The sequence below is a fragment of the Nanorana parkeri genome, unplaced genomic scaffold (assembly GCF_000935625.1).
Source record: "Nanorana parkeri isolate BGI_ZX_2015 unplaced genomic scaffold, ASM93562v1 scaffold1426, whole genome shotgun sequence".
In the NCBI taxonomy this organism is placed as follows: domain Eukaryota; kingdom Metazoa; phylum Chordata; class Amphibia; order Anura; family Dicroglossidae; genus Nanorana; species Nanorana parkeri.
Genome location: NW_017307694.1, coordinates 230,485 through 247,701, shown reverse-complemented (window position 1 = coordinate 247,701; position 17,217 = coordinate 230,485). Strand labels below are relative to the sequence as shown.

The window sequence follows — 17,217 nt, the reverse complement described above, 5'->3', positions numbered from 1 at the left end:
TGTATTTGGTTCCTCTGGGCTTCTTTATTTTCACCCTCACTGGTATATTTGGTTCCTCTGGCCTTCTTTATTTTCACCCTCACTGGTATATTTGGTTCCTCTGGCCTTCTTTATTTTCACCCTCACTGGTATATTTGGTTCCTCTGGCCTTCTTTATTTTCACCCTCACTGGTATATTTGGTTCCTCGGGGCTTCTTTAATTTTACCCTCACTGATGTATTTGGTTCCTTTGACCTTCTTTATTTTCACCCTCACTGGTGTATTTGGTTCCTTCTGTGTTGGTTCCTCCAAAAACTGAACATGGTGGACATGGACTTTGTACATTTGTGAGGCTTTGTCCTAGCAGTCTAATATTGTCTTATTGTCAAAATGTGCTGTTTCAATGTTCTGACAACTCTTGGTTTTCTCCAGATGGACAATACAACTGGAGTAACCCGGAGGTCCACCAGATGATCTCTCGAGACGGTGAAATAAATTGTAACGACACCACATCCGATTCTTCTGAAGAAAGCCCCATGACCCCCATTCTTCATCCAGAACTTCAAAGCCTTGACCTATCACCTGATCCCTCCACTAATGGTGGTGGTTTTCCTCGTCCTTCTTCTCGGGTCACCCATCATGGAGATGAACGAGAAGGTCACGTTTATTCCAAGCACGGTGAATGTTTTGCCAGGAAGGAAGACCTCGCTTCGTGCCAGAGATCTCAGGAACGAGAGAAGCCGTATCCATGTTCGGAATGCGGGAAATGTTTCTCTCGGAGATCGCACCTCCTCACCCACGAGAAGGCTCACACCGGGGAGAAGCCTTATTCATGTTCTGAATGTGGGAAATGCTTCACCCGGAGAGACAATCTTTTAATACACCAGAGGTCTCACACGGGGGAGAAGCCGTATTTGTGTGTGGACTGCGGGAAATCTTTTAGCGGCAGAGGCAGTCTTCTCATCCACCAGCGAACGCACACGGGGGAGAAGCCGTATACCTGCTTGGAATGCGGACGGTGCTTCTCCCAAAAACGGGAAGTCATCCGACACCAGAGGACTCACACCGGAGAGAAGCCCTATAGCTGCCGCGAATGCGGCAAACTTTTTTCCTTCAATTCAGACCTTACCAAGCACAAGAGGGTCCACACCGGGGAGAAGCCGTATCCGTGCTCCGAGTGCGGGAAGAGGTTTTCTCACAAAGGGAATCTCGTGTCCCACCAGAAGACCCACACGGGGGAGAAACCCTACTCCTGCTCCGAATGTGGCAAATGTTTTTGTCAGAAGAAGGAGCTGATTATACACCAGAGAACACACACGGGCGAGAGGCCGTTCTTCTGTCCCGAGTGCGGGAAAGGTTTTTCTCAGAAGGGGAATCTGATCACGCATTCCAAGACCCACAACGGGAAGAAGTCGTATGCGAGTCCCTGATGTGGAGAACGTTTTACCTGAAAGATTGAGGGCAGAGAACGTTTTACTGAAAGATTGAGTCAGGGTTGGAGTTGGGGGTTGATACCCTCAAGAATGGGGGGGATGGACCATTTTCCCATTCGGAATAGAGTGAACGTTTTTTACAAGGGTCATCTCTTAAACATGAGAAGTTCATATGAAGAAGGCGGTTCCATGATTGGAATATAGAGGGGAGACTGGAAGGTATTCTGTGACATTTGAAGAGTAATCCATCCAACCAATGTTTTGTGTTTTACATAGAGGGGGGAAGGATTTGAACCTCTGTATAAAATTGTGAGTGCCAGACCACAGAACCGAGGGGTCTATTTTCATAAAAATTCCCAGAGACGTTTGCCCTGCGAATCTCTTCGAACGTTCATTCGATGCGAATGGAGGCGAAAATTAAGCTTTTTCCAGGTGGAATGTAATGTGATGCCGCTATATGGCCACTAGATGGAGCTGATGAGCACAGGCAGCGCATATTTATTTCCGATGCTGCTCAGCTTCACCTGCTGGCCATATTGCAGTATTACATTACATTACAATCAACCTAAAAAGAGAATTCACTAAGAACGTACGTTGTTGCCTCTATTCACACCAATCGAACATTCACAGATATTGGAGAGCAAATGGAGCCCAGAACCTCCAGAAACAATAATGGTTGTAAACATCCATATTCAGATTCTACAATTCATATACAAACAAATATATATGAAAGGTGGAATTTTATTATAGAGATTTACACTTTTTGTATCTGTCTTGTAGCCCTGAAGAAGGGGGAGATGTTTGAGCCCCTGAAACGCGTTGGCTTTTTTTCTTGAGGTTTTCTTGTTATGAACTAACACCAATATTCCAAGATTCGGGATCTTGGTTCTTTGGTCTGGCGCTCACAGTAGACTTTATACGCGGATTCCAACTTTGGGTCCCCCTGAACAACCCGCGCAGCAATTGGGCCCTGTATGAATCCCCATGGCGCACCATACCGGTTTATGCCCCTCTGAACCATCCACATTCCATCCAGTCAAGAAATCTTGTCACTAGCACACCTGAGGTATCATCATTGGGAACTTCCTTTATTGATGTCCAATCAGCGTGTCAGAACCAGCAAAAGTGCAACGTTTCAGAGCCACACGGGGCCCCTTCATCAGGCAACGGGGCCATAGGGGCCTTGTGTGGCTCCGAAACGTCACACTTTTGCATCTCCATTTGATTTCCCTTCACAATGCATTCCTGTGACCGGAATGAGAAATGAGAGGTAGGGAGGTTTCACTGATACAGTAAGACACCAATAGAAGATAAGAGACCGAGGCTCCGACCTTTCCCCATGCTACTGTTCGCTGTCTCTGTCTGCATTAGAAAGATTTATCATCAGTTCCTGTCCCTCTGACTCCCTGTCTCTGGATAGGAAGTGAAAGGAAATGATTCCCTGTTTTTTGGAGAGGAAGTGAGAGGTCAAGACTCCCTGCCTCTGGGACAGGAAATGGGATGACATGACTCCCTGCCTCTGTGATAGGAAGTGAGGGGACATGACTCCCTGCCTCTGGCACAGGAAGTGAGAGGACATGACTCCCTGCCTCTGTGATAGGAAGTGAGGGGACATGACTCCATGCTTCTGGGACAGGAAGTGAGTGGAAATGACTCCCTGTTCATGGGACAGGAAGTGAGTGGGAATGACTCCCTGCCTTTGAGACAGGAAGTGGGATGGAATTACTTCCTGCCTCTGGAACAGGAAGTGAGAGGGAATGCCTCCCTGCCCCTGAGACAGGAGGTGAGATGAAATGTCTCAATTAGAGGACATGACTCCCTGCCTGTGCCACAGGAGGTGAGAGGACATGATTTCCTGCCTCTGACACAGGAGGTGAGAGGACATGACTTCTTGTCTCCGGGGCAGGAAGTGAGAGAAAAGTACTCTCTGCCTTTGGGACAGAAAGTGAGTGGGAATGATTCCATGTTTCCATGATTCCTTCTGGCACAGGAAATGACTCCCTGTCTCTGGGACAGGAAGTAGGAGGTTCTAGTTCCCACTTTCTCAAAAACTTACAAGAATTTTTGGCTTTTACTATAAAAGCAAACATAACACTAATAAATTCCTAATTTTTGTCAAAGATTTCTCTCTTTGCTGGTGATTTTGTTGTGTTAGTAGATTTGGAGGAAGTCCGCTATAAATTGAGATAAGATTGGACAGCAGACAACCTGCAGCGCCAGAACCCTTCTAACAGCGCTGGCGGCCCTCAAAATACCCCTCCTGAGGTTCGAGAAGAGTTGGCGATCATGTCCTACAATACAGTGCGCTGTGTTGACCAATCCCTCACCAGGCTTGAAGAACATCACCTCGTGGAGGTCAGAGGGGTGGCATGAGAAATGTAGAAGTCATCTCTGGACCAATGCTGTATGGCCACCTCATTCTATCTTGTGATAGAGTTTCCGAGCCCCCGCTGGCCAGACCCTTGCCGTCTTGTTTTGCTGATGCCACCACTGGAGACTCGACTCCTGAGAGGACCCTGCCACTGGAGACTCGACTCCTGAGAGGACCCCCCACTGGAGACTCGACTCCTGAGAGGACCCCACCACTGGAGACTCGATGACTCGACTCTTGAGAGGACTTCGCCACTGGAGACTTGACTCCTGAGAAGACCCTGCCACTGGAGACTCGACTACTGAGAGGACCCTGCCACTGGAGACTCGACTCCTGAGAGGACCCTGCCATTGGAGACTCGACTCCTGAGAGGACCCTGCCACTGGAGACTCGACTCCTGAGAGGACCCCCCACTGGAGACTCGACTCCTGAGAGGACCCCACCACTGGAGACTCGACTCCTGAGAGGACCCTGCCACTGGAGACTCGACTCCTGAGAGGACCCCCCACTGGAGACTCGACTCCTGAGAGGACCCCACCACTGGAGACTCGACTCCTGAGAGGACCCCGCCACTGGAGACTCGACTCCTGAGAGGACCCCACCACTGGGCGGCCAGTAGGTAGCGTCCATGTTAAGCTGGCAGTGACTTGCACACCCTGCCGTCTGCTTCCAGAAAAGTTGAGAAAACTCGGGACCGCAGTGTCACATGACCACAGCTTTAGGGGAATAAAAAGGGCCAGGGCTTCTTCAAAGTTGGAGGCCACAACAAAAAGACCTCCTGGCCATAATTCCTGATTTCTATTTCTGTCCAACTGGGAGATGTCGGTGGCCCAGGAACTCAGCACAGGGATGGTGGGAGCTCCTCATAATGGGCACAGCAGGTGTGCAGACCCGGGAACTCAGCACAGGGATGGTGGGAGCCCCTCATAATGGGCACAGCAGGTGTGCAGACCAAAGAACTCGGCACAGGGATGGTGGGAGCCCCTCATAATGGGCACAGCAGGTGTACAGACCCGGGAACTTGTAACATTCCCCATACAGGACAATCCTTCCTAGGGTATATTATAGGGGTGGTTTGGGCAGGGGGGAGGAGTTTGATGTGTTTCCTATAGCAACCAACTAGACAATTCCTCTTATATAATGTTAGCTGCAGTCTTATTGGCTGTAACATTTGGTAACGTCACAGAGGAAACTTTTTTTTTTTTTTATGAATACTGACATTTGATATTTTAATCACCATTGTATTATTTTATATTTGATTCTATTTGATTAAATCTCAATTACATTATAATAAAATTAACTCAGACTGGATACAAGAAGACCCTCCTCAGCCCTGAGGAGCTACTGCTCTCTTCTCTATCATAACTATTCCCCTCCCACTTCCGCCCTGTGGCTCCGCTGTGTGTTTCACGGCACTCCAGCGGCTTCCTGGTTGCCATAGTGACGCCCAGCCAACATAGTATTGCTTATTCACTCGCCACTAGAGGGCGACCGCCTCTCTTGTGAGAGGAGGAAGTGTCCCCAGTGCAAGAGGGGCGGCGGCCATTTTTTTGTAGACCACATTAAGAAAAAGGAGGGGGAATTTCAGCTCAAAAAGCCTCCTGCTGGGGGTCTGAGGCTGTAGAGTGTGTGCCCAGTGAGGAGGAGGTAATATTAATACTATATTCTTATTTTGAGAGAAGGGGGTCCCAGCACTCTCTGTGGACTGGATGGGGGGTGGGGAATCATGTCACCTCAACAAATCATCATCTTCCTGCAGGTCGTTTGATGTGTAGAACATTAGATGGTGAGCTCTGCTGGGGCCGGGGTTGATGGCGCTGGGGGCGTATTGAGCATCAGTGCGTCTTATGAATGGGAGGAAAGTCAGATTTAGAAATGACTCCCTCCTGGCAGTTAGAGGACAGGAAGGGTCTATGGGTCACCACCTGGCCAGTATTTTACTGATTTGGCCGATAATAAGGGTATAGGAAAGAGATGATAGGGCCGGAATGTTTCCCCAGACGAGGCGGGAGTAACCTAGGGTTGCCACCTGTACAGGATTCACTCGGACAGTTCGGGTTTTGAATGCTGTGTTCGGGTTTCATGGCAGCAGAAACCCGGACACAAGATGTCAGGCAGACCAGGGGCAACCAAAATTAAGATTGGGGTTACTGGCCCCCCCCCTGAAAATAGTCTCTACTGTGATATTTACATATGAATGGGTGGCACTTTTTACTTATGAACAAGCCGCGACTCATTCTCCCACAAAAATGTCTGTGCGTCGCTAGAGTGTTCGGGTTTTGCTTGAAGAAAAGGTGGCAACCCTAGAGTAACCCCTTGTTTGGTATTAAATGTGGTCTACAGCACTTTGGCTGCCCTGATGTTTGGGGTGCCATACCAAGCAAGTTTTGGCCGCAGCTTCCGGTGTCTTCCTATTGGTCCATCAAGCAGCCATTCTGGCCAATGGGACTGATCTGGAGGTCCAGGGCCATCTCTGAATGCTACCAGGACTTGCTCGTTATTCCACCCCAGGATTCGGGTCACCCGTACTATATACCATGATGTGCCTATAAGATTTAGTTCCTTCTTTATACTTCTGAAGCCTACTGAGTACCTTGATGGTGCTGATCAGTGTCACAACGGGAACAAGACTAATAAAGTTAAGTCTTATTTAAAAAAAAAAAAACTTCAGCCAAAATGTTTTTTTCTCCTTGGTTGATAGAACTGAATCTTATATCTCCATAAATATACATTATATTGATTCTTAATATGAGCTCAATTCGGTTACATTCGTGATTTTGTTGCAGTGAGGGCTCCACGAAACAGCCTTTACCCTACATGCGGAAACAGATATACGAAGAGTGTATATAAGGACACAAGGACCTCTACAAGGACGCCATGATGGAGAACCGGCCGCCCCTCACATCACCGGGTAAGAGGAGACTTTCATTTCTTGAGTATTGAGGATCCCCCTAGATACACACATCCTCTGATATAAAGACATAGAAACAATGTATTCAGTCAGTGTGTGTGTTTCCTACAGATGGATCCAGGAACAGAAATACCCCAGAGAGATGTCCCCGTCCTCTGTATTCCCGGGACTCCACACAGGAACATCAGGAGATCCCTCAGACCCGTCCTCTGTATTCCCGGGATTCCACACAGGAACATCAGGAGATCCCTCAGGAGGATCAGGTAGATAGCACTGAGGGTCTTAACCGGAGTTTAATGGGCTGTATTTAAATGTAATATCTGCATTGTTTTTTTTGTAAGAATGAGAATCGTAAAGTTGAAGTGAAGGAAGAAGCACAAGATCCGTCTATGAGGGTTGATGAGTCGTGTAAGGAGAGGGAGATCATTCCAGAGATCAGCACAGGTGAGTAATAAACACTAAATCCAGAGAAGAGTCCCAGATTCTCCTTGTTCAGTCACTACAACAATCTCTTCTTCTCCCCCCTCCTCTGTCAGTAGACAGTAATGGGGGGACGGAATATGTCTAGTGGGGGGAGTCAGGAGCCACCAGCCTCTATTAGACTCCGGCTCTCCTCCTCACATCATGTCATTGTGTGTTACCAGTCAAGAGAGACGTGACCAGTCTCCCCCCCACACACATTCTCTGGGGTCTCTCATACATCTCAGTACAGGGGGCTTCACTTTCATCTTTATTCACAGATAACAGAGACACTCCGAGAGAAGTCAAAGCTGAAGAGGAAGAAGGACATGTGAGGATTAAAGAGGAGGAAGTTCCTCCAAAGATCAGCACAGGTGAGTCATAAACACTGAAAGAAAACAAATATTAACCCTTTTGTGACGGGAGACTACACTGTACGTCCCCGCCACTAAGTGCCCAAATGACTGATCATATACAGTCATGCTGTAGGTATTAGTGATCAATGGGGCTGAGTATTAGTGATGTCTATGGTTGACCTTAGTGATAAGGTAGGGGGGTTGACCCAGGTGATAAAAGGGGTATTAACAATGTCCAGAGATGACCCGGGTGATGGAGGGGTATTAGTGATCAAAGGGGTTGACCCGGGCGATAAGGGGGGGTGTTTTTTTTAGAATTTCTAGTTGTAGATCTCCAGGTTTGGGGACCCAAAGGAGGGAGAGAATGTGGGATGAAAATGTATCTTTACGAAGGCTTTCCCTTTAGAGCTTTTTCTACTGATAAACATAAGCTTCATTGTTTGAACCAGCAGTGGGGCAACTACAAATCCCATGAGGCATTGCAAGACCCTGCCATCCAGAGGCATGACTCCCAAAGGCAGGTGCATGATGGGATTTTAAGTTTCACCACAGCTGGCGGGCCAGGGTTTGCCTACCTTTGGTTGGAACCTTCTGACTTACCTTTGTTCATTTCCTCTAGATGAAGAACACAACAACCGGGGCAAAGGTCTCATCACCACGTTAGATGGAGAAGAAGAAAATGGTGACTTTCCAGCAGAGGCTTCAGGAGAAAGCCAACCCGTTGCCCCAACTCTCCATCCCTTGCATGCCGCGGCAGATCCCTCGTCACATGGGGGGATTGTTCCCCAGCCCTTACTTCCTGTTACTCATCATAGAGAAGATGGAGCTTTCACGTGTCCTGAATGTGGTGAATGTTTTACCCAGAGGGAGGACCTCACCTCCCACCAGAGAAGTCACAGAAGGAAGAAGCCGTATTCATGTCTCGAGTGCGAGAAATGTTTTTGTACGAAGAAGAAACTCGATAGACATCAGAAAACTCATTGGGCTCAGAAGCCGTATTCATGTTCTGGATGCGGCAAAGGTTTTTCCGAAAGGTGGGAACTGGTCAAACACCAGAGGACTCACTTAGAGGAGAAGCAATTTTCATGTACGTTATGCGGGAAATCTTTCTTCCAGAGAGAATATCTTCTGTCGCATCAGATGACTCACACGGGAGAGAAGCCGTACCCGTGTTCCGAGTGTGGGAAACGCTACGTCGACCGTACGCGTCTTAATAAGCACCAGAGGAGTCACTCGGGAGAGAAGCCGTATTCGTGTTCAGTGTGCGGGAAATGTTTTTTTAACAAATCGGGTCTCAACTACCATGAGAAAACTCACACAGGGGTGAAGCCTTATTCGTGTTCAGATTGCGGGAAGTGTTTTTACCAGAAATCCAAGCTGGTTTTACATCAACGATCTCACACGGGGGAGAAGCCATATTCATGTCCCGATTGCGGGAAATGCTTCTCCCTCCGAGGGCAACTTATCGCCCATCGGAAGACTCACACGGGGGAGAAGCCGTTTTCCTGTTCGGAATGTGGCAAGTGTTTTTACCAGAACGCCAAGCTCGTTTTGCACCAGAGGACCCACACCGGGGAGAAGCCGTACTCGTGTCCTGAGTGCGGGAGAGGTTTTTCTGAGAGGTCCGCTCTTACCAAACATGGACGGGTCCATACGGGGGAGAAGCCGTTTTCATGTTCGGAGTGCGGGATGAGTTTCGCTCGAAAAAGGAGTCTGGTGAAACACACGAGCGTTCATGTAGGTGAGGAGGGGTTTGGAATGGGGTGAAGTTTTGGATGAGTGGGATAGAATGTGTTTTGGGGTTTCAAGGGACCCCCTTCCATCATGGCTATAAAGTAGGGATGCACTGGTATTGGTATAGGTGCCGGTGTTGAGTATTTGGGCGAGTACTCGTACTCACCCAAATGTTACCGATGCCTAGCCCGATACCAGAACTTCCCGTATCAGGAAGCCGGGCAGAGAGTCATTATACGCTGCCGGGCTTCCTGATTGATTGGTGAAGCCGGCCCCATGCTCCCTCCTCTCCAGGGATCACAGAGATGGCTTCCAAGCCAATCAGGAAGCTGGGGGGCAGGTAATGATTCATTCATTAATGATTCACTTGGTGATGAGGGAGCATGGTGCCGGCTTCCCGGCCAATCAGGAAGCCAGGCACCGAGTCATTATCCCCCCCCTCACCTGGTGATGAGGGAGCATGGAGCCGGCTTCCTGCTTGGTGTATAATGAATTGCCGCCTGGCTTCCTGATTGGTCGGGAAGCTGGCCTATCAGGAACCCAGGGGGTGAGTCATTAACCGACCTTCCCCCCCCCCGCCGGCTTACTGATTGGCCAGAAAGCCAGCTTCATGCTTCCCCGTCACCTGGTGACGAGGGAGCACGGAGACGGCTTTCCTGCTAATCAGGAAGCCGGGCGGCGAGTCCTTACATGCCGCCCAGCTTCCCTAATGGGATTTCCGGTATCGGTATCGGCGAGGACCGGGAAAAAAATAATGGTATTCGTACTCGATACCGAAAAACCGGTATTGGTGCATCCCTACTATAAAGTTCATTGTACATCATAACGAACTGTCAATATATATAGAAAATGTGTTTGTATTGCTGGCTGTGTGTTGCGGCTCCTCCCAAGAGCCAACCCTCTGCTTGTATCGGGGCTGATGTGGGCTCCATGATGTGAGTGTGTGCATTGTCCTGTAGTACAACATACAGTCTCACACCTATGTGAATATATGTGAATTTCTTACAGAAGCCCCTTCTAACCGAAATCCACCAGAGAGATGTCCCAATCCACTGAGATCCCAGGATTCCACACAGGAAGGCCACAAGGTCCCTCAGGATCATCAGGTAGATGGAATGGAGGGTCCGAAAGTACTTTTGTAGTTTTGGATGGAGTAAGGATCGTGCCCCATTAGCTTCTACGGTGGCCAGGGAGGCTGATGAAATGACCAACCTAAACCTGCAAGTGATCAGAGTGCGTCACTTCCAGGTTCATTCTAGATAGGGAAGATCAGCCGATGATCGTTCGCCGGGCTCTCTCCTTTCCGACACCCGCCATGGTCGTCCTAGGCACCCAGGAGGGACTGGCGTGCCTCGGATTCATGGCGAGTTGTTCCACCACTCTCTCCTAAAGCTATCAGACTTACAATGCCTCATGGGATTTGTAGTTTCACCACAGCTGGAGGGGCGGAGCTTCGTATGCAGTCATTGTAAAACCACGTCTTTTGCTTTTATTGCAGGCTAGGCAACCACCTTGAGCTCCGAGCCTTCAAATCCTAGAGCTTGTTCCTGCACGTCAGACCCAGTTTACTCCACAATCTCCAGATTTATATTTGATGTTGTTCTCCAATGTGCAGGGTGAAAATGTGACTCCCGTTAAAGTGGAAGTGAAGGAAGAAGCAGAGGTGACGGCTGTGAGGGGCGATGAGCCGTGTAAGGAGGAGGAGGAAAGTCCTTCAGAGATCAGCACAGGTGAGTATTTGTGATATAGTCCGTTGCCTCCACACTGTCTTGTCCATTGAGGGACACAGGAAGTCTGTGGCCTTTGGGTTGTACTGCCGCCTACAGGAGGATTGGACACTGGCAAACAGAAAAAAAAGGAGAGGCCAGCCCAGAATAACGCCTCCTTCTCCCAGCATGCATCAGTTTTTTGCTAGTGTCCTAAGAGGATGGACATCTTCAGCTTTGCTTTGTTAAAGACTAACTCCAGTCAAGACGGACTCTTCTAGATCTGTGAGTGCTTCTTGGCAACAGGCTACTGTTTCCCAGAGTTGGGGGGTTGCCACATGGTCTTCACATGTTCTCTAAGTTCTGCCTCATTGACCTCAGGCATGAGGTCCTTCAGTTGGCTCTTTGAGATGCAGGTTGCCCCCATTTTCAGTTGATTTCTTGGGCTTCTTAGTGGCTGTTTTCCTTCTTGCCCATCCCTCATGTGGACTGGTTTTGGACGTCCCAAGGGGTAAAGACTTCCTGTGCCCCTCAACGGGCAAGAAAGAAAATTTAATTTTTGGACTCTCCATAAAATCCTGTTCTTGGAATGTATTGAGGTGGGTGGATCTGGAATGTTAGTACTGCTCACCAGTAGAAGTCTGGCTTCTCCCTTGGCTTCCATCTTAATCAAGGCTTCAGTCTATGAGTCCACCACTACGCCATACATCAACTGCCTGACCTCGGCTTCCATCTTAATCAAGGCTTCAGTCTATGAGTCCACTGCTATGCCATACATCAGCTACCTGGCCTTGGCTTCTATCTCAATCAAGGCTTCAGGCTATGAGCCCACTGCTCTGCAATACGTCAGCTGTCTGGCCTTGACTTCCATCTCAATCAAGGCTTCAGGCTATGAGTCCACTGCTATGCCATACATCAGCTACCTGGCCTTGGCTTCCATCTTAATCAAGGCTTCAGTCTATGAGTCTACTGCTGTGCCATACGTCAGCTGCCTGACCTCGGCTTCCATCTCAATCAAGGCTTCAGTCTATGAGTCCACCTCTGTGACATACATCAGCTGCCTGGCCTTGGCTTCTATCTCAATCAAGGCTTCAGGCTATGAGTCCACCTCTATGCCATACATCAGCTGCCTGACCTTGGCTTCAATCTCAATCAAAGGCTCAGTCTGAGTTCACTGCTATGCCATACATCAGCTACCTGGCCTTGGCTTCCATCTCAATCAAGGCTTCAGTCTATGAGTCCACTGCTATGCCATACGTCAGCTACCTGGCCTTGGCTTCTATCTCAATCAAGGCTTCAGTCTATGAGTCCACTGCTATGCCATACATCAGCTGCCTGGTCTTGGCTTCCATCTCAATCAAGGCTTCAGTCTATGAGTCCACTGATATGCCATACATCAGCTGCCTGGCCTTGGCTTGCATCTTAATCAAGGCTTCAGTCTATGAGTCCACTGATATGCCATACATCAGCTGACTGACCTTGGCTTTCATCTCAATCAAGGCTTCAGTCTATGAGTCCACTGCTATGCCATACATCAGCTGCCTGGTCTTGGCTTCCATCTCAATCAAGGGCTCAGTCTGAGTTCACTGCTGGATCACAGGTTAGCTGCCTGGCCTTGGCTTCCATCTTAATCAAGGCTTCAGTCTATGAGGCCACTGCTATGCCATACATCAGCTGCCTGGTCTTGGCTTCCATCTCAATCAAGGGCTCAGTCTGAGTTCACTGCTGGATCACAGGTTAGCTGCCTGGCCTTGGCTTCCATCTTAATCAAGGCTTCAGTCTATGAGGCCACTGCTATGCCATACATCAGCTGCCTGGTCTTGGCTTCCATCTCAATCAAGGGCTCAGTCTGAGTTCACTGCTGGATCACAGGTTAGCTGCCTGGCCTTGGCTTCCATCTTAATCAAGGCTTCAGTCTATGAGGCCACTGCTATGCCATACATCAGCTGCCTGGTCTTGGCTTCCATCTCAATCAAGGGCTCAGTCTGAGTTCACTGCTGGATCACAGGTTAGCTGCCTGGCCTTGGCTTCCATCTTAATCAAGGCTTCAGTCTATGAGGCCACTGCTATGCCATACATCAGCTGCCTGGTCTTGGCTTCCATCTCAATCAAGGGCTCAGTCTGAGTTCACTGCTGCATCACAGGTTAGCTGCCTGGCCTTGGCTTCCATCCCAGTCAAGGCTTCAATCTATGAGTCCACTCCTATGTCCCACGTTAGGTGCCTAGAATTGGCTTCCATATCAAGCAAGGGTTCAATCTATGAGTTCAATTAACCCACTGCTAAGTCATACGTTAGCTGCCTGGCCTTGGCTTCCATCCCAATCAGGGGCTCAGTCTGTGAGTCCACTGCTACGTCACACCTTCCTTGGCTACCACTCCTAGACAACCAATAATTCCACATGACTTGGAGTCCCCTGGTGGCCCTCCACCAAATTCCAATAATTATAGAACTTTGTGAGCATTAGTTCTAGCTACAGTCGGGCTGAGATCTGGGAAAAGTTACATGTGTCCCATTAAACCCATTGAGGGCCACAGGTTCCTCCCCTCCTCTGTTTACGATCATGTCTCCAGTGTTGAGTTGCCACAAAACAGAGGCATGCGGGTAGTAGGAGAGGTTATCCTCACAGATCTAGTGGAGTGCGTCTTGACAGGAAAGGGCTGTTGTCAGAAGTCCAAGGTACTGAGGCAGTGATGCGGCGCCCCCTTCCCAGGGCAGGGAGTCTAAGCACCAACTGGTCTTCTTCAGAGCTGGATTTTGCTGCATGCCGGTACCAGGTCACGACCCTCAGGTTGTCCAGAGACAAGCCATGCAAAATGATACAGACATAAGGCAGATTACAGGCGGGCAGAGACAAAGAGAAGATCCAGGAGACAGGTGAAAGGTCAAGGCAGGCAGCAGACGAGCGAATCCAAGAGACAAAGCCAGGTCAGTACACAGAAGGTCAATCCAAGGAAAGCGGAACAGGGGCAAAGGTGCAGACGGGAGCTCGGAGGCAACAGGAACGTTGCTCAGGTGAAGAGAACTGGTCTGAGCAGCTGCTAACTCTGTGCAGCAAAGAGAAGCGCACAGGCTTGTAGAACCACAGCAGCAAAGAGGCGGAGCCACAGGTAACACTGGTAGTAGGGGAGGGAGGTGGTGCAAATACATAAACACAGCAGAGCTGAAGAAAAAATGTCCATCCTCCTAGGAAACTAACAAAAACGGAGGCACGCTGGTAGTAGGAGGGGTTGTCCTGCGCTGGCTTAAAGTTTTTTGTTTGCCAGTGTCCACTAGATGGCAGTATAACCAAACAATATATGTCTTCCTGTGTCCTCCAATGGACTTTGTGGTCTGGGGTGTGGCCACTCCATAGTCAAGTAGGTGAAAACAGGATGGATGTTTAAAGTTCACATTTGGCCAAATAGTTTTTGGGTGTGGGAAAGGTACAGGATCACCTCTTTCCTGATGCCTAATGAGACCAAACGTCTTTGTTTTTATTTAACCCAGAGAGACGGCACATCGGTGAAAGCCGAGAGAATCGTCCCGTTATCCCTTCGAATGGTGGAATAAAAGATGACGAGATGACCTCAGATGTCCCTCAGGTACTTCACAGAGAAAGGTTATCACCTACAACGGCCACGCCCCTGAGGAATCCCGTACCTCATATAGCCCGCCGATTGGGTAAAACCTTCCCGTGTTCCCAGTGTGGCGAATGTTTTACCCGGAGAGTGGACCTCACATCACACCGGAGAGACCACAAAAGGCAGAAGATCTACCCGTGTCCGGAGTGTGGGAAATGCTACTTTGAAAAACAGCAATTTACGCGCCACCGGATGACTCACACTGGCGAGAAGCCGTATCCCTGTTCGGAATGCGGTAAGTGCTTTACCGAAAGGTGCATTCTCACCAAGCACCAGAGAACTCATTCTGGCGAGAGGCCTTTTTCCTGCTTGGAGTGCGGGAGATGTTTTTTTCACAGGAGAAACCTCATCGTGCACGCAAAGACCCACACCGGGGAAAAGCCGTTCTCGTGTTTGGCGTGCGGGAAGTGTTTTGCGCAGAAAACGACTCTGATGAACCATGAAAAGGTGCACACGGGGGAGAAGCCGTTTTCATGTACCGAATGCGGGAAAAGCTTCTCACACAAGTTATCTCTTGCCGCCCATAAAAAAGTGCACACGGGGGAGAAACCATTTACGTGCGCTGTGTGCGGGAGATGCTTCTCTCACAAGTCCTCTTTCGTCGTCCACGGTAAGATTCACACGGGGGAGAGGCCGTATTCGTGTACTGAATGCGGAAAGAGCTTTTCCTGTAAATCGTCTCTTAACACCCACGTCAAAATCCACACGGGGGAGAAGCCGCATTCCTGTTCGGAGTGCGGGAAGTGTTTTTCTCAGAAAGCACAGCTTATCATCCACGAGAGGACTCACACCGGAGTGAAGCCGTATTCGTGTTTTGAATGTGGGAAATGTTTTGCCGTGAGGTCGAACCTCGTGGCCCATGAAAAAATTCACAGAGGGGAAAAGCCCTATGTGTGTTCCGAGTGCGGGAAATGCTTTTCTGAAAAGTCGTACCTTGCCACCCATGAGAAGGTCCACACGGGGGAGAAGCGATACTCGTGCTCAGAATGCGGGAAAGGGTTCACCAAAAAATCCTTCTTTTTGTCGCATCTCAGTTCCCACAGGGGACAAGAGCTTCCTGTTTCAGCAGGTGGAAGTCGAGTTTGAGTAGAACATGTCTTCCTCTCCGGGTGACAACCCTCAGTCCCCAGACAGCATAAAAACAATTCAAGCCCCCCAACCCTTGCTGCTACACCTTAAGTCCAACCCCTTGTAGCGTCAAACATTGGCCCGCCCCTTCTTGACACATTTCTGTTGGCCAGTAAGGCAACCTATCAGAAAGCTGCACATCTATCGCACCGGTTTTGTTTTTTTCAACAAGCTTTATTGACACTTGCATAATTGTACAAAACCAAGCCAGACCCTTGATACTTCTCCTCCAACAAGTTTCACCCCAACAGTGGCTTAGCCGTAGATCAGGGGTAGGCAACCTCGGCACTTCAGCTGTGATGGAACTACAAGTCCCATGAGGCATTGCAAGGCTGGAAGCCACAGGCATGATATAATTTGTAGTTTCACCACAGCTGGAGCGCCGAGGTTGCCTACACCGGCCGTAGACGGTGAATGAGCCAGGAAAACCACCTGGAGTGATACCGTTTTGTAGTGATGGGCCCATAGAAATGTGGAGGATGCCGCAGGGGTGGATAAGCTTGACCGGTCTCCGGAAGTGCCTGAGCGTTACCCATCCTGGTATTCGGGGACAGCGCAAGTCTTGGGTACCCACACTTTATAACTGACACCATATTTATTTTTAAAAAAACAAAAAAGTTCCATCATGCCTCTGGCTCTCATGCCTTTATGGGAGTTGTAGTTCCACAACAGCTAGAGGGCCAAAGTTTGTTTACCTCCCCCACCCCCCAGCTGTACTCTGTACTGGTTTACCTTTGAAAACCTTTAGTGTTTAAAACGGGCACCAGGGGGGCGCATTTTATACGCACAGCGCGACCCCTCCCACACCGCCTGGTGAGCCCCACCCCCGAAATGCGTGTGCATGTTTCAGCTCTATGAAATCTTTGTCTCTTATTTTATCTCCTTACTGCTGAAAAACAGAATAAAAAAATGAAAAACTATGTGTGTTCGGTTGTGTTTATCGGCTCCGAGGACTTCCGGGTTCAAAGCTGTCAGAATCCCGGCTACACAGGACTGGACTGTGCTCGGTCGTCTGGAGTAGAGAGTAGGGGGCCTTCATAAAGAGTACCCGTCACCTGCCCTTTACAATTACATAGGGGGCTTGTTAGCCTTCTTGTGATAGCAATAAAGTTGGATGAAAAAAAAGTTTAAAAAATATATATAATAATAATAAAAAGAAAGTGCACACACCAATGCAAACACAAGGTCACCCTCCAAACAAGCCTTCTGCAAAAGAAGACTCTTGATACTTCAGCGGCTTGGAAGTCCTCACTTTGCTGTCTTTAGAAGAGACGTTGAGGCCATCAGAGGATTATATTCCAGCTGGAGGATAGGCGCTGCGTCGGGGGAAAACCCTCAGGTTAGAAGGTAAATACCAACCATGGCACAGTAGACACGATCGTTCTATAAAGCCTCTGATCAACCGTATTGTGATCCTGAGAGGAAGGAGCCACAAAGGCCGAGGTGTCCAGCCAACGAGACCAAAATTTGGCCAAATTTGTGTTGCGTATCCTTGAGTGGTGAGTTTCTCAAATGATAT

General features: G+C 49.0%; 1 protein-coding gene across 1 annotated transcript in view; it reads left to right on the top strand.

Moving 5' to 3' along the window:
- The window catches only part of LOC108798195, a 69,921-nt gene that overhangs the window by 4,341 nt on the left and 48,363 nt on the right, over positions 1–17,217 (top strand). Inside the window, 6 exon segments of the mRNA XM_018569922.1 lie at positions 412–1,390; positions 1,775–1,776; positions 8,336–9,250; positions 10,252–10,373; positions 10,859–10,952; positions 14,437–15,629. Of these exon segments, the coding sequence (XP_018425424.1) occupies positions 412–1,390; positions 1,775–1,776; positions 8,336–9,250; positions 10,252–10,373; positions 10,859–10,952; positions 14,437–15,629 (3,305 nt within the window).